Consider the following 18,331-nt stretch of genomic DNA (forward strand, 5'->3'; position numbering starts at 1 on the left):
AGTATAGTCACTTTAGTTTTTGTTGTTCTTTAATATAAATAAATGTTTTGTAGCAGAAAAGGTTCAGTTGCCAAGTGAATTTTTCTAGGTTGTTTTTGAAGGCTACTTTTCTATTTTAAAGCTTTTTTTGGGTGATATTCCCTTGAGTATTGGTGACTATGTATCAATGAGGATGAAGTGTTGAATCACTCCAGGCAAATCACATTTGTTTGGTATATATTAAGCTTCTTCCAAATAGAGGCTGTTATAATTCCTTTCCAGTGAAGACATCCAGACTGAGTACTCTTAACCCTTCCTGAGTCTTGTTGCAGTTTGCATTCAGACTTCTAAATTCATACAGTAAGACTACAATCTTTAGTGTTAATTTTTTGTAAAACTATTGTTTATAAGTATAAAAGTTTGGCCAGATATGCTGTATCGATGTTTTAATGTGCAGCAAGGTAATGCTTGTTTCTTTTGTCTCTGTACTGAAAATATTAGGCTTTACATGGATTAATGGTAGAAAAAATTAAAGCTACATGCATGTTATATGTACTTATAATTGATTTTCATCTTGTGATGTATTTAAGGTTGTATTTCTTGGAAATTGTGGTTTCTGTCATCACATTGTGGAATAAACTTTTTGCAGTGTTCAGGCTACCTATTTTCTCTGCTATCAGAGTTAATCCCCTTGCCTCTTCTGAAATTGAGTGCTTTTCCTTTGTGTATTCCATAATTACATAAAGGAAATTGAGTTGGTTTTGTTAGCGTGTAAATGGCGCTTTACTATAAATACAAAGAGGACCAAAACTTCTCACAGTAAGAATTCAAAGAAAGAAAATGTACATTTCTTGGGAGGAAGAAGACTATTCATAACCTTTTTATGTTTGGTCCTCATAGTTCCACATATATGAGGCCAAAAAAAAAGGAAAATTTTAAGACCTAAGTTATGTTGATACTGCAGGAAAAGGTCAGTTGTGCCAAACGTGGCTTACATCCTGTGTGTTTGTACTGTTAGTTGTGTCTTCATCTCAAAATACATATATGATGTAGAAAAGCAAGCAAGCAAGGCTGTGATGTAACTGACCCCTTCTTTTTCTGACCCATACAGGCTTAGGTGAATGAGAGTTTGGCAGCAGTGAAGCAAACACTCATACATGTGTTCAGTCACTGCTCTGGAACTTGTGTTGAATTATCATATCTACAGAACCTCTTTGTGCATTTATGAGCAGTAATTTACTGATTAAGACTGAATCATTGTTCTGCACTGCAGTTACCTTTCTTCTGGATTACTCTTGATTCATGTGAGACTTCCCAGCATTGAACAATGCAAAGCTGCGGAAGCTGTGGAGAAAACGCATGATAGGAATAAATTTTCAGGGCAAGAGAAGGATAGAGAATGGTTCTGGCAACAATGCCAGATCATATTGAAGTGCTTATAACAATAACTGTAGTGCAGTTATTTCAAGTTGCCTTGGAATTATTAGTAGAAGATAATGTACAACTATCAGTAGTTTTGTATTCTCTCTCCAGTCTCTGATAAAGGACCTTCTGAGATCAGACTGTACAGAGTAGTTACAGGAAAGATTAAAAGAAATCTGATTGCTGTGCCTTTTCAGCTGTCTCTGCTTACTCACTGTGGAAATGCCACTCCACGATGCTTAGCAGTTTTCCACTGATGTTACTTAAAACTGTTAATATTGTATCGATTGTATTACAATAACATGTGTTTGGTGGAAATTACTTAATCAATATATAGTTAAAAATTTTAAAATTCTATTTTTTATTTATTTTTATTTTGAACCAGGCTAAACAATTTTTTTCTAGTTTAAATTTAGCTGCAAGATTTTATACTGTGCTTTTAATTCAGGAAAAAAAAATCGGTGTATTATAGAAAGTAATAGCATATGAATTGCATGTTAAACAATGATGTACATTGTGATGATGATTCTCATCAATGAAGGGCACCTGTTTTTTCCTCATGCATCTGCTCCTTATTTTGGGAAAGGACACACTGTTTCTTCTCTTTTCCTATTCCTTCTGCGTCTCTTATTTTATCATATTGTATTTATTTTTCTTATTTTTACTTACTTTTTCTTTTTTTTTTCCCCTAATTTTGTGTACTTGGTAGGGAAGAATTTATGCAAGCCGTATTTCCCCCTCAATCTTTTCATGCCACTGACTTTTGAAACATCTATTACTTCACTTTTGGTGAACTTGAGTTCTGGCATTTTTAGCTTCGTCTTCTTCCCCTTAAATAATTACCCTTAGGCTATCTTTTTTTTTGTGTGTGCTTCCTAAAGAAACAACTGTATCAGCTGGTTATTTTGTTTTGTTTTGTTTTAATCTGCTTTTTGTGTGGAATAGTCAATATCAGGGTTTTTTTAGTCTTCTGTGAAACTGCCTCATATAGGTGGTTGTGTTGAGTACTGGTCACACAACACTTCTCAGCCAATACAAGGGTGAATAAAAAAGGATGAGCTACTTTAGTCATCAGGTAGCTAAAACTGCAGAGTGACAGTGGTACAATTCTTTAACTCAAATAATAACTCCTCTCTATTACGATTATTATTATTATTAAGGACTTACTGACTAAAGAAGTATTTTATTCATTCCTCACAGTATTATTAAAATCACAGGCAAATGAATTCTCTCTAGGAATTACTGCATAGTTGGAGAATATTCTTTCTTCTCTCCCAACAGAACTTTTTGGTATTTGAGCAGCCAAATTTAAGAACTAGAGCCCTCAAAAGCACTACTGTACATCCTGTATGTAAAGCTCATGTGAGATGAATGCATTCCCAGTGTTGGTTTTTGAATAAAGTCAACAGAATTCTGTCAGGTGAACTTATACAGCTGGTACTTGAGGCTTAAATTCCTAAATAGTGAAAAATTTTATGCAAAAATAAGAGATTATTTGTTAGCACCACTAAAGTAGTTACTTGTAATACACTCTTGGTCTTTTGACCTTGCTTTTCAGGATGTGTAATAAAATGCTGATTGCTTTTCTCCAGCTGATAAAATAGTTAATAACTTCTGGCCTATTTGGATTACTTGAACAGTGTCCTTGCAGATAAAAGTACTCAAAATTCATTGTTATTTATAATAAGGAAAAATTATTTGTAGTTCTCACTCTTTCAACAGTAGACCCTGTGTTTGGAATATGAATAGAGGAGGTCCTTCTGTTGCTGGAATAAAAGTGTATAACAAAACACGTGGGTACAAATGAAACACACAAATTAAGATTCCTGAGTTTACGTTCTTCATCTGTACCTGTTTGCCCATTCTACCAGTTTAATTTCTCCTTATATTTACTGAATATATAATGTCTTCTTCTGTCTCCCTAAGAAGAGATATTTTATGTTTCTGGTCCTCTTTCTTCAGTTATGCAGTCAGGATTCATTTCCATTGCTATTAAGTACAAGAACACAAACATTTCTGAAACAGCTTAATGTATATCTCATCAACTTCGTAAAATTTTTCAGGTGTGTACTTTAGCCTAGGTATTTTATTATGTCCTATTTTGTGTAACAGAAGTAGCAAATAGCCACTTAAAACATTTTTACGGTGCACAGCCATCAGTTTCGTTCAGGAAAGCTGTGCAACTTAGATGTCAGACCTGCACCAAAAAAAAAACCAACCTGGGTAGTTGTTCCTACATGACATTTTTGTGCCTTAGGTTGACTAGAGCTAAAAGACCATTCTGTCACTCCTTGCTCGGATTCTCCTGTCTAAAACCTGGTTTGAGCTTGCATTGTTTCATGTCACACTTGGTACTCTAATCACCCTTTTGAGAACGTCCTCCCTATGGTGAAGTTCCACCCTAAACTCATAATTTATCATAGAATCATAGAATGATTTGCATTTAGAAAAGACCTCAGAGATCACATACCTCCACCCTCTTGCCATGGACAGGGACATCTCCCACAAGACCAGGGCCCAAAGCCCCATCCAAGCTGGCCTTGAACTCTTCTGGGAATGGAGCATCCACCACTTTTCTGGGCAATCTGGGAGGGTAGTGCCTCACCACCATCACAGTAAAGAACTTCTCTCTGATGTCTAACCTAAACCTGCCCTCCATCAGTTTAAGGCTGTTACCCTTCTAATGGTATTAATGGATTTAAAAGTCCAAAGAGGAAACAGTAAGATACAATTATAACACTAAATTATTTCATTATCTCTGTGTTGAAACCATTTGATTAAGATTGTATTGTTGCCAAAACAAGGAAGATCTGGTGGATTCCTTTTCAGTTGCTGAGTAGACTGAGAGATTCAGTGATTATTGTAGGAGTTCTTGTGACTAGCTGTCATTTATAAAGTGGTTCTTATTTTGGTTTATCACCTATTTGCTGGGGAAGAAGAATGCATGTGCTTTCTATTCTTTTTCTGTGCAATTGGTTACAAGTTTCTAAACTTCTCTTCTGGAATAGCAGCAAATAGAACTTTAAGCTTCATTTTGAACTGAGAGGCCTTTCAGTGTGGTATTTTGCTCTGTATTATATTCATGCACGACCCACATATTCATCACATGCAGTTTTTTGTAGAAACTTGTTGAAAGTATTACTTTAGCAGTAGTTGCAGCAGAGAGTATAGTAAACTAAGGCTTAGCTATACTGGTTTTGGATGCACTATTAGCATTCATGTGTTCTCACCTTAGAGGTTGCGATTCACCTATTTCTGTCCTGGGAGTGCGGCTTAGGCTGCTAATTATTACTGAGATTATCAAACATAGATCATATATATTGTCTGTGTAAGTTGCATTGTTCATACTGACATATGGCAAATATGAACAGCCTACCATCAAAACATTTTGTGTAATCTTGTTAATCTTTTGTTTCTTTTCATTTGATGGATTGCTGTAGTAAAAGTCTTTGCATTTGTTTTTCACTTGTCTGTTTCAGTTTATTTCCTCTCTCCCAGAACAGACTGATTCAAGCCACAAAGTGTGGTGCTGCATGGCAAGGGAATAGTAGCTTTGTTTTGGTCAGTGAACCTTTGAAACAGACCTGTAGGTTCACGAGCTTGTCTTTCTTAAGGCTCCTTCTGACTTCTTTTTTATTCTGATTTTGGGATTATTTGAAAAGCATTTTGTAGTTTGGCTTGTAGTCTTTCTGTTTTGTTAGTCCGGACGTTTATGATTTCTGCATTCAAAACATTCTTTTCAATGTTTACTGTTTTCTTATTATGTTAAAAGGAGGAATTTAGCATTGGGAATTTTCTTAGAATGTAATTTACTTTAAAAGATCACTTTCATATTGACTGGTTAAAGTCCTTGAAAAACCAGGCCAATGTAACTGTTGAGAAAAACTTTAGATTTAACAATATCAATGAATAATACTACAGTTTCTATTCACATAGTTTTAAGACACGTGAATGTTGTTTGTATACAATATTCATTAGCAATCTCACAGCTCAGCAAGGCTGTTAAAACAGATTATTTTTATAAGTGGGGATATGCCTTATTTGTTTGCAAGTTCTGTTCCTTTTCTGTGCAGGCTGAGTGAGAAAGGCATGCCAGGAATGATCTGGACCTTTTATAAATTTCTTTTAATATGATAATAAATTTAAATTTTGTGCTTGCCTACCTTAATATCAAGTGTTGTTTTAGGTGAGTAAGCTCCATGAGTCTGATATTATTATTTTTTTCCATTATGTATTGCCAAAACATCAAGGAGGAGGAGCTCACCACGTAAGCTCTGTATGTCAACATGGATCTTTACTGAATTACACTTGTTACAGATAGTCCATGTCCTATAGAGCATAGTCCAGGACAAACTGAAAAATTCAGACATAGTAAATATAAAAACCTGCAACAATGTTTTCTGGTGTGTTAGATAAAGTATAACAAGTTTCTCCTTTGTTTTTTGCTAAATAAATTCTTAGGTGTGTTAGGAGGAAAATAATAGCTTTCTGGACATTTCTGGACTGTTCCTAAATACAATGAGCAGTGGACTAAAAAATACACAGATGCTTGTTTAAAAATAACATATTCAGTACAGCCTGTCATATTTTAGGGTACCTAAAATTGTTCATAAGGAATATGTTAATTACCTTCATCTTACTATAGTGGTCAAGAACTTTACTACAAAATTACTTGTTGATGAATGACGTCTCCTGTTAACAGGGACTCCAGTGATCTCAATGGCTACACAACCAATAGTTTTGACTATGAGGGTAAACTAAGTGTGCTTGCATACTTGATACTTGGACTTTGTGAGCATGTAAGACTGAGGAAAATGTCTCTAAGAGGAAAGAGAATTCTGACCTATTCAGATACAACTATTACTGAAAGACTTTCCATAATTTATGTTTATCCAAATTGTAGTTATAATTCCTATTCACAGGAGAATAAAAAGCACAACTGAATCTGTAAGCTTCATTTTTAAAAAAATTCTTCCTAGGCTGGATGGATGTTGTCTGATGACATTTACTGGAAGTGTCAAGTTGTCTTAGTTTCAGTGGAATCTGCCTTAGGCTGCAGAATTGTGCTTAAGTTTGCTGAAGAGTTGGAGAAAATGAAAAGCTTGTCTTTCATGGATTCTTTGGGCATTCCTTTGCTTTTGCAAGGTTGGAAAGAAATGTTATCTAAAAAAACCCCTAAACCTCTTAACCTCTTCCTCTTGTTTTATTTGTGGGCTCTTTCATCTTTACATATTTCCATGGTAAGCAAATCAAAATTAATACATGGAATCTGTACCCAAGAGCTTGGTAGGAAACAAGTAATGAAAAATTTGAACGAGGGTTACGTGCTATAAACAGTGTGAATTCCTGTGCATCTTCAGAAATGCTGGGGTAAGGAAGGAACAAAAAACTAAGAGAATATATGTAGAGAGGAGAAGCTGGGCTGGGGTGACAAGTGAATATTTCTGGAGTTATGGCTGTCAGCTTTTAAAAATGAGCCAAATTTAGGGTTTTCTGGGGGAAACCCATTAAACTTGTGGGGCACATGAGTGGCAGGATCTGACTACTCGAATTAGGTTATCCTGTCTGCCTAAAATTGGATGGAGTTTAATCCAGGACTCCTTGGTACCAACAGTCCTCTGTTGTTAAGCAAGCACCTGTGGCAGTATGCTGTATATTTAGTTTTTCTACACATGTCCAAAATCTGTAGACTCACCTTTGACTATTACTTTTGATTATTTTTAACTTCTGTAGGGAAGGGTAGAAAGTTTGTTTGGGTTTTTTATTTGATTCTGTATTGTATATCAGGTGCCATTTTCTAAGTAATATGCCTTGACCAGATGGTGTTATGGACAATTCTCTTAGGAAAACTGCAGTTTCTTTAAAGGAGCTGATATCCAAATATGTGTTGTGATCTCCTTTAGTCTTCTAAAATACTCATTCATTGAACACACCCTCATGAATAACATACAGAACTAATAGAAACTAGCTACAAGTACTAAACAAGAGAAGATGCTGGGGAGCAGAGCTAAAATGTTGTTCACAGAAATGTCAAATACATACTTTGTATGTAATTTTGGTGGTTTTCAAGTCTTCTTAACAGCAGCTCTGTTCTTGTGCTCTTGTGCTTTGCAAAATGCTTACAGCAGTAGCCATTCTTCCTTGCAGCATTGATTACGTTATATGGTTGCAGATCTTAAATTGTTTGTAATGAAATAGGAGCACCAGAACCCCATTCTTTCTTTTTTTTTTTTTTTTATTCTGATGTTATGTCCAGGAGTACATTTCATGAGAGCAGTGTACTGTTTTTGAGAGTTTCCTGTTCTGGACACTTGTTTATTTGTATCTCTCTTTCCCTTTTCAGCTGTAGGTGCACTGTCAAATCCCTTGTTTTATAAGCCTCTTCTGCTAAATAATAGCTGTAATCGTGTATTGTGGGGTCTTTCAGGATACCAGTTTTCCCCTTCTTATGTAATACAGTTTCCCATATAGCTTTTTCCTTTTACTGTTTTGGGTTCCAGCCATTTTGCTTGGTAGTTCAGGTTTCTGTAAAAAGATTTTTGTTACTATTGTTGTTTTGGTTTTTAGGTTTTTTTTTATTTAAGCAGGAATGTTCCATTCAGGCTTTTTGACAAAATCCAAAGCTCTTCAGTAAATCAGTGTAGGTACCAATATCCTAAATAAAACAGCACTTGTCTGTAGTTCTTCCTGGAAATACATGTCTTTCCTTGCTAAACTCCTCACAGAAATAAACTTTCTAGGAATAGTAGCCACATATGGTTGCTGTTTACTGTGAAGAATACTTTTTGCCTTTTTTTAAAGGAGAAAATCTGACAAGTTTTTCATTCCACCAGTGTAAGAATTTGGTGTATACTCTGATTTGCTGGTATAATTTTGAGAGGAAAAAGGTAACAGTCATGTTAGGCAGAGCTTCATGTTGCTGCTATTATGGCAATTTCCTCTTCATTACAAAATGTGCTGTTGTATGTTTTCTAGATATAAAATATGTCTTCTTTGGCTCTCATATTTGCATCTCTTTCTGTTTTAGCTAAGTCATTAATGTTTTGTGCTGGTGGCACTCATTCTCTAAACCTTTAGTAGGAAGTCCTTTATAGTATCAACAGTATACCAATAAGCTTGTGTGATACTGGTGACATTATTTTTCTCTTTTTCTAAATTGAGTCAGTACTCAAAAAATGCCATCTGCGGGTAAAACAGACCTGAGCACAATGGTCTGATACTACCTTTTGGTGCTCTCAGCATGCACGTATTTATGAGCACTTCTCTAGCTGAGAATCATAAAATCTGCTAAGCTGTTTGGATAATAAGAACCATAAAAAGCCAAGTGTGGTTCATGTATTCTTTTTGGTTAAGGCTACAAACACAGAAGTATATTGCACCAGAAATTGGAGGGGTTAAAGTACGTGTGTAAAGTGCCAGTCAAAGGTAAAGAGCCTTGATCCATGACCATTTCACATTTGGAGATCAGCCTGGAGCTGTTACTTGTATGCCAGCAAAGATAGTGTAATCTCAACAGAGTGTGTCACGATTTTTCAGAAGCCTTTTTTTTCCCCTTGTGAGAAGTGTTTAAATAGCAGTTGAGCACAGTGACAACTCTTGCTTCAAAGTATTATGAATTCTTACAAATTAACCCATATTGGTTATATTTATGAAATTGTATTTTATTGAAATTGCTGTGCTTTGAAATATTATATAAAGTAAAAGAAAGAATAATTGAGGTTGAAAAGTGTCTCTGGAGTTCATCTTGTCTACCCCTGCTGCTCACAGAGAGGCCACCTAAAGCAGGTTACCCTGGACTTGGGTACAAATGGCTTTTGATACTCTCCAAGTATGGAGACCCCACGACTTCTCTGGACAATCTGTGCCAGTGCTCAGGCATCCTCATAGTGAAGAAGTTGGTTGCTGATGTTCAAATAGAACCTCCTGTGTTTCAGTTTGTGGCTGTTGCCTCTGGTCCTCTGACTGGGCACCACTGAAAAGCGTCTATCTCCATCCTCTTTGCACCCTCCCTTCAGATATCTGTATACACTGACAAGATACTTACGAGTCTTTTCTTCTGTAGGCTAAGCAGCCCCAACTCCCTCAGCCTTCCCTAATATGATGGATGCTTCAGTCCCTTAATCATTTCTGTTGCACTCTGCTGGACCCATTCCAGGGGCTCCATGTTTCTCGTGTACTGGGGAGCCCAACGCTGGACACTGCTCTCCAAATCTGGCTTCATGAGTGCTGAGCAGAGGGGGCAGGATCACCTCCTGTGCCCTGCTGACAGCACTTCTAATGCAGCTGGGATGTCATTGGCCTGCTTTGTCCCATGGGCGTGCTTTTGGCTTATGTTCAGCTTGGTGTCCATATGAAACTTGAGGTCCTTTTCTGAAAATCTGCTTTCCAGCTTTAAAAGAAACAATAATTTTAAATATGTTTACCAAATCAAAGAGGGTGGTTTTCTCCTATGGTTTAGTTTATAATGCCACTTGCAGATCCAGGTTTTTTCATAGTAGAGGTAGTAGCTTTATAGTACTAAAAAATAAAAAGCAATTTGCAACTACAGTAAAATTGTTTTAGCAAACATTTCTGAAATAACTGCTATTATGTTCCAGTCCTATATTAAAATACAAATGTGCAAGATGCAATAAAAATAAAAGAATGGTGATGTTTAATGTAAATTAGGAGAGGGAAGATATGCATCCTGTTTGAAACTAGGTTAAAATAAATGTAAGCAACAAGATGGCTGCTTTTTTTCTTTCCCCCCCTCAAATATCACTCTACCTTTTCTCTGGGAAAGGTATTTTGGCAGAAAATTCTTAACCTTCATTTGTTTTTTTGGTTGGCTAACAGAAGAAAGGACAAATGTAGTAACATTTGATGTCTTTCATTATCTTGATAGTAAACATAAGAAATATCCCAAATTATCTAAATTGCTTATTTAAAAAAAATTACAGTGATGAAATTACAGTTGTGTTCCTCCCCCAGCCACCAAAAGCAGGATTATTCCTTAGCTGCTGAGCTGAAGGTCCCAGGCTGTCTTGGCCAGTGGTGTACTTCCTAGACAATTTGATCATCCAGGTCATGAGTTAATTTGGGCACAAGAGCATTACAATGGTATAAACACACAGCTTTTGGGGGCAGGAGAGAGCCTTTAAAACCTGCTGTCAGATTTTAATGTTGATGCTCTTTAAAATAAGACTGATGGCTGGCAAGGACTGTAAGTCTTACATCTTTCCTGTCAATTTATGGTTTGTAACCCTTTGTTTTTACCCCAGTGCTTTCTCAGGCAGATTAGTTCACACCACTGCAGCTTTTAATTTTAGTGCAAGAATCATCTTCATTTATATTATTTTTAGAATGAAACTTCACACAGTATATTATGCTATCTTTAAATTGCTCCATTTCATGTTTAATAGGTAGAGCATTAAGACACATGCTGTACTCTTCAGTAAGTCTTAACTACTAGGGGGAAAAACATTGCAGGTAATTTTTTTTTAATTTATCTCAATTTATAACTTCCTGAAATCACATAAGAGCACTGTACTGTTATCTCCTTACCTGAGGCACACAAACATTAGACAGAGGATCTGTTTTTAGGAACTGATCTTGGACAATGTCCTTGTTCGCAGTGTTCACTGGTGCTCAGCACTGACTTTTGGGAACCAGCACAGTTCTATGGGCAGAGTACCATTTCCTGTAAACCTTGCTCTGTCTCAACAGTTTACAGCAGTCACAACCAAAATCAGGGAGTCTCAGAAAAAATGGAATGCAGTACAGTAGCTTTCGGCCTGCAGTTTTTCAGTGCTACTCTTCGTGCTCCATTTCACATGCTTGTGGTAGCTCTGGTAAAAGCCTTTGTTAGAGCTCAACTGATTGCCCTGTTTGTTTGGTTTTTCTTTTGTTTAGGTATTTTTGGTAGAGCTGCTAAACATGCAAGAGTTAGGCTGTGTTGGGAAAACAGTGAAGCCTTGTCTGCCCTTTTCGTCACAGCAAAGCTACCCCAGCAGTTGAGCAATTTGTTCTGAAGTTCCCAGGAGTAGATGGGGTTATAATAGTTAGAGATGCAAGACATCTAAGTGCTTCTGGTTACACCAGTAGCGTGAAAGGCAGATGTTGGTTTTGTTTAGAGAATTTTGGAAATGGAAATCTTTTGTAACTCCTGCCACTGCATTGTGGCTAATTGCAAACCAGCTTGTATTGTTACTAAAATAGTGTTTGTTACTAATTGTGAGTTCCATTCAAATATAAAAAATAATATTAAAAAACAGCCACTAACAGAAACATAAAACTGTCTTTGGCATTGTTGCAAGTACAGTAATGAATTTGCCTTTTAATTTACAGGATTGTTGTATGTAAAAACTATTTTGTTTCTGTTTAGGAAGTTAGAGAATTTTGTTTTGGCTCTTGCACTAATGCAGTGGATTGGATAGCCACTTGTAAAATATTTGAAAGGATAAAAGTTTAAAATCATTTGCAATATATGCAAAGCAAAACACTAGATTGTTGACTAGACTAGACATCTCAGTGTATGGAGAGGGAAAAAACCCAACACTGACGGAAAACCTCTGTCAAATGGAAGTGGCTAAAGCCACTGAGACATGATAATGTGTCCTCCATCTTTGCTTGCCTTTAGCAGTTCATGGAAAGCAAATGGATGTAGACTGTAAACTTTCATTTTAGGAAAAAAATATGTTGTGTTTTAAGTTTTCTTATGTAGCCTAAGGGAAGTTCTGTGATATCCCTAAATGATGTTTAACTGAACTTTTGCTACAGTCTGTTGATACAGAAAAGAAAGCTCTAATATGCAACCAAATTTATAGAATGTATAACTTCAAAGCTAAATTTGTATTTCACTGGAGTGGAGAATAGCAAAGACAGTATGTAGGTTTAACCATTTGGTGCATCCTATTTCTTACTGTCTCAGAGGGTCCCAGTGTCCTCAATTGCTGTCAGAAGAGGCTCTTCTGAGAGAAATGAGATGAAAGACTGCTTGTGTCTGAAGTGTGCAACTACAATCTGAAACTTGTATCAAAGTGAAACGCAGTGATAGAGACCAATGAATTAATGATTCAACTTTCAGTAATATTATTAAGCGTCAAGATGCAGCCATTTTTGTTTGCAGATATGAGAATCTTGATAGATGCATACAAAGAATGATTGGATTTTTCTTCATGTCTGCTGTGTTCAGTACTTACTAAAATAAGTTGGTACAGAAATGGTCAGAAACATTGAACTGTCATTTGAACTATGAAGTTTAGAGAGAGGAGAGAGCTGGGGTTTGCTTGGAGGGGACAAACAAAATCTATTAACAAATTCAGCTGCCTATAAGCTAAAAATGTATAGCCTTATTTTCCATTTTGTAAACACGCAGACACGCACACATGTAAGTGAATCATGTGTGTGAATCATATGTGTGTGTGAGAATGTAATATATTAATTATGCAAAAAATGCTACCTTTGTTATTTTGGGACATTTGTCGGAAAATAAATAAAGCAGTGATCTTTTAAAAGTACAACAGTTTGGTGAATGGTTTTATCACAAGTAATTTTGTACAGAAGGAACAACTTTGCACTCTTCTAATATTTCCTCCTCAGTCCTTTAATTTGACATCACTAATGACAACTGGCGTAAGTACTTAGTCCCTCAATCAGGAATATGTTGCAAAAGATAACATGAACCATTTTCTTTTAATGTGTTGGAAGGTTAATTCACTGACTGTTACATTCATGCAATAAACCATACTTTGAATGTAGGATCTTATGACATCCTTGGTAAACCATGGGATTTTCCAACTAATGTAGTGGCAAATTCATAACCAAGACTAAAATTTGTCATTTAATTTCAAAGGAAGAATGAAAGCAGAGAGAAAGAGATCACCAAAACTTTTCTTTTTCCTTTCTGAAAAAGGAATTTGGCTCCTAAGTAATGACATCATAACAATTAATTTTATAAAAATGCTAAATGATGGGAAAAGCTGTTAATTTGTGAAATGCTTTCATTACAGGAGAGAACCAGCTAGTAGTAGATAGTGCAAATAGTGATTTTAAGTAGCTGTAACTGGTTCTGTTGTTGAACCCCACAGTGTGTGTGTCCTGGGCTACCCTTGCAAAGGATAGGTTATATGCGTGGGGAGGAGGGATGGATAAAGGGAAGCAGCGTTTCTGACTCGAAACCTGTTCTTGTTTAAATTTCAGTGGCAGAAGCCCTGACCTCTCTCTGCATTCTTGCTCTCTTTCCTGTGCAATTTCAGGGTGACTTACTGGCTTCATGATTATTCTAAAATAAATCAGGAGTTGATTCTTAGTCTCTTCTTGGCCCTCTAGCTAGATTACTGACTGTAAAGTTTCTAGAAGAATAAAAATTTTTACTTGGTACTATATTCTCTGGTTAAGTTTCTTTACAAGGAATCACATGTAAGCTCCAAGAAGTCTTAATGAAGGTATAAAAGTACAGAGGAACTTTTTTTTTTTTTAGAGAGTGGTCTATGGGTTTCTTCTAGAAGGATAGTTGTGGAAAGACAGTGTAAATTATTGCGACCTTGGTTACGGTTTTGTTGTTCTGTTTTGTTTTTAACTAGATTTCACTGGTTTCTGTTTTTGGAAAACTAATTTCTTCTTTTGCTTCTCTTTCAGTAATAGTTATGCACGAGTGCGAGCTGTGGTGATGACCCGGGATGACTCAAGTGGTGGATGGTTACCACTTGGAGGGGGTGGACTAAGCTGTGTCACAGTCTTCAAAGTCATTCCCCAGGAAGAGAATAGCTGTGCTGATTTTCTTATCCATGGAGAACGACTCAGGGATAAAACGGTAACAATAACAATTTGTATCCATTTGGTGATTGTAGTTGTGTTAGGGGATGTTTGGTTTGGATATTAGAGAAAGCTTCTTCACCCAGCAGGTGGTTGATGCTGGAACAGGGTCCTCAGGGAAGTGTTCGCAGCTCGAAGCCTGACAGAGTTCAAGAAGTGTTTGTGCAACACTCTTGGGCACATGGTGTGACTCTTGGGGATGATCCTGTGCAGTGCTAAGAATTGGACTTGATGATCCTTGTGAGTCCCTTTCAATGCAGCATATTCTGTGATTCTGTGGTATTAAAACTACATGAGACATAAGTATAGACGCTTGCATGTTGTTGCCTATAGACTAGAAAGTAAATTTGTAGTCAGTCTAATGCTGTTGCTGAACTTTTTAATGTCAATTATTATATAACTAAAGAGCCAATCATTTGTTTAAGGTGTAATAGCACGACTTTTTAGAATTAAGCACATGGATTTTTTAGAAACTTCACATATCTTTTTCATTGCAGATTTCCATCCATTTGGAATTGAAAATTAAAACATTGTGCTATCAAGTTTCTTCCCAGTGGAGGGTTAGAGTTAAATCTTGTTAACTTGTTTATATACCAATGATACTGCATTTGTTAGGAGTGCTGGAAATGAGATGGTTTGTTAAGAACATGAAATCAGAAGGAATTCCTCAGTAATTTTTTGGTTGTGAAATTTAGATATGACAGAATGTAGCCATTTTACATGAGAACAACTTTGTGTTAGAAGAGAGCTTGAAGGTGAGAGCTTCAAGAATTGATCTGGTTTGGTGAACACACAGACAGCATTCATTCATCAGCTACCTTAAATAAAATCCCAGTAATAAACATATCTTAAATTGCATCATGAAAATCAGCCTTACAAAAGGAAACTGGTGTAGGATCTCAGCCACTTCTACATGCAGACATGTGGAAGACGAAGTGGGCTTGGTTACTTGTGTGTCAACTAGGTTTCTGAATGAGGCTGTGTCTTACTGTGGAAACAGAGAAATGGAGAAAGCACAAAAGCTTCTTAATGACTTTCTTATCAAGAACTTACTCTTATCTCCCAGTGAATTTTGACTCCTGTATTAGCTTAAAAGGTAGAATTGCTTCTTATACTGTACTGCTGATCGTCTCCAAGCACATCAGTTTCTCCCTTGAGGCAGGACTGCTGAGCTTCCTGCCCTGACTGTTGTTACTATTGTAGAAGAGAGCATTTAAATAGAAATTCTGCTGACTCAGTTGTTTCAGCGAGGCGTAGTGCTGTTAGCAGAGTACCCTGTGTTCCCGCACAGCTATGTGCACCTGCAGTTCCTTCCTCACTTTGCTGTAGTTCCCCTTCAAACTTTTTTTTAGCCTTATTGAGACCGTTTTTGAGAAGCTTAATTGCATTTAGAAATACTTGGTAATTTTCTCTTAATTCTTAATACTTGGAACATTCACGGCTTGTCTTAAGAATTTGAGGGTAATAAAATCCTTGGAACTGAAGGCTGGTTTAATGTTTCTCCTGCATGAGTATGAAAATCTCAAGTCATCAGTGTCCTGATCTGTTTGAACTCTCTCTTCTGTTTCCCCTGGGCAAGCCTTGCTTTGTTTACTCTTTTGGTAGAAGGTTTTAAATGTTTCTGCACCTCGTCCTGTCCAAAACTGAGTTAATGTTAGCATGGATATGTTTTTCAAATCTTTATTGTCTTGAATGGTTTGGTTTGGGTTGGGTTTGGGTTTTTTGTGTGTATCATCCGGTGTCCATCTGTTCTCCCTCTACTTGCCCCCAAATGGGACCTCTACTAGTCTGTCAGGGCAGATTGTGATCTTGCTGCAGTTTCAGGAAGTTGCTTTTGGAAGTCAGCCCTTCAAAAACACAAAGGATAAAAGGTAGAAGAAATGAATTGCAAAAGAACACCTATCCAGTGTATATTGAAGAAAAAGTTCAGGGAACTAACAAATACAGATTGAGGGTGTGGGGAAGAATACTGGAGAGCCAGAGATTCTTTGATAACTGAGTAAAAGGACACTGTATACATGTATCTCCACAGACATCGGATAATGCGCTTATGAGCAACAGCTAATGTGTAATGAATTAAGAACAAAGTTGTATGTTATGCAACAAGACCTCTCTTGGCATAGAAGAAACAAGATATTACACCAAGATATGCAAAGATATCGTTAGGGCCCGGTCTTGAGGCTCATTAAGAAGGGCAATAGGTAGCAGGGACTGAAAGACAAATTCTGTGGGACAGGAGTCCAGTCACTGATTCTAGAACTGTTCTGATACTTATGCTTTCAGTACAGGTAATGGCTTTACATTTGTTCTTAGGATATTCCTGTGGAGTCACGGTAAAAGCACATTTTTTAACCTTTTTCTTATTGAAGCCAAATAATCGAGTTTTTAGTCCAAATAGAATTGATAGTTACCTATTATGGTTCATAATAATGATACATTTTATTTGTTATTTAAAAATAAATTAAAAGTAGAAGTTGTTACCATATTTGCTATTGAATAGAGACCAAATGCTGTGATCATCTTGAGATTTTGAGGAAGTATTATACTAAATCTGCTGTTTCAGTGCTCCAGTATCACTTTAATCTCATTTTAGAATGGCCTTGGTAAACCTGTATGTCTGAATAATCTTGGAAGTTGTTTGTGCACTGTTTAGTTGGTTGCTCTACCATTGGGTTTGCAAAGAGTAACAATATTTTTTTAAAAAGCTTCCTAAACCATTTTGAACACTTCAGTTATTCAGACTTAGACTACATGTGTCTTCAGGAATGTTTAGTCTATTGTAATATCTAGAAGTCATGACAGCTTAGTCCCCTGGACCATGGTTTTTAGTTCACTTGCTTTTTTGCAAGGTACATACATCTGTTTATGAAAATACTTCAGTGGATTATAAAAGAGAGTCATCTTTACAAATGAAATTCCACTCATCCCCTCAAGTCACATTGCACATTGTAAAAATATCTTTCAAACTAGATTATATTTTCATTTTCTCTGGCCATTAGTTCTTTCCTTTTGTGTGAACTGGCCTAGCTTCCAGAGAAGGTAAGGAAATTCCCTTACCCTTGAAAACCTAGAGCATGGAACTTGGAGCACATTTCTGGGACACAGAGAAGAGTAGGTTTTGAAATATCTCAGGTTAGAGAGCAAATGGAATTCAGATCTATGGCTTTTACCTAAAATACATGTGAATCATAATGCCAGTATAACTGTTTGACCTATGTGTCAGTAGAAGGGTGGAATTCATTCCAAAGCAACTTTAAACCCACAGATGAGGTACTTGATGGAGGTATCTTCCAGATGCCTTTTAAATGGTTATGCTGAAAAGGAATGAACTTGCTGCTTCTGATGCTACATTGCAGTTGCATTCCAATGTGCCAGGTCTTTCCATATATTTTATAGGCCGTGCAGTCATTTAATTAGAACTGTAGATCTCAGTTTGTAAGTCAGCTGTATAAGTGAAATACTTTGAACTTCAAAATATTGAAGTTCCTTGTTGGAGAGGATTCTCGTTATTTCTTTACATACCTGAGAGTTAGGTTGCTATCAGCCCTTTTATGAACCAGCTTCAGAGTACGTGTAGAAATTCCAAAACTTTTGTGCAGTACAGAAGTATTTAAAGCATGTTGTGGCGTTCACAGAAAGCATCCTAGTTATCTGAGAAGAAAATTGAAGGGGTGGCATCATTGAATTAATTTATAAGAATGAGTGTTCCCCACTAGTTTACTCAGCTCGTTTAGGATATATAGTGAAGACTTTTTACGTAATTACACATTTCCTCCTTTGTTATACTCACTTTCCTAGATCTGGTTCCAGCTAGTCTGCTTGGAACAGTTGCAGTCCCTCCCAACCTCCTCGGTCTGCTGCTCTCTCTTACTATGTTTACAGCAGCTCTCTTCTATTTTAATAGCACTAGTGTTAAGCATACATTAGGCTCAAACTTAAAGGTTTTTAGGCTTTGGTGAATTTTACGTTCTTGAATGAAAAGTCTAGTAGACTTCTCTGTTTTATTTTCTTCTCCAGTCCTTTGCCATGCAAGTTTTTACCAAAGGAAAAAAACCAAAAGTAGTATCTTTCTGATCATGGGTCAGGAGTGGCAAAGTTTAAAATCTTTATTTTGAAGAACAGGTAATGGTGTAAA

General features: G+C 36.5%; 1 protein-coding gene across 2 annotated transcripts in view; it reads left to right on the forward strand.

The window, feature by feature from the left end:
- Window positions 1-18,331, forward strand: part of SPRED1 (sprouty related EVH1 domain containing 1) — a 62,511-nt gene that overhangs the window by 27,321 nt on the left and 16,859 nt on the right. For both annotated transcript variants that reach the window (XM_071558044.1, XM_071558045.1), the window contains exon 2: window positions 14,020-14,194. In XM_071558044.1, the coding sequence (XP_071414145.1) occupies window positions 14,020-14,194 (175 nt within the window). The remainder of the gene's footprint in view (window positions 1-14,019; window positions 14,195-18,331) is intronic.

The sequence above is a fragment of the Pithys albifrons genome, chromosome 6 (genome assembly GCF_047495875.1).
Source record: "Pithys albifrons albifrons isolate INPA30051 chromosome 6, PitAlb_v1, whole genome shotgun sequence".
Taxonomy (NCBI): Eukaryota; Metazoa; Chordata; class Aves; order Passeriformes; family Thamnophilidae; genus Pithys; species Pithys albifrons.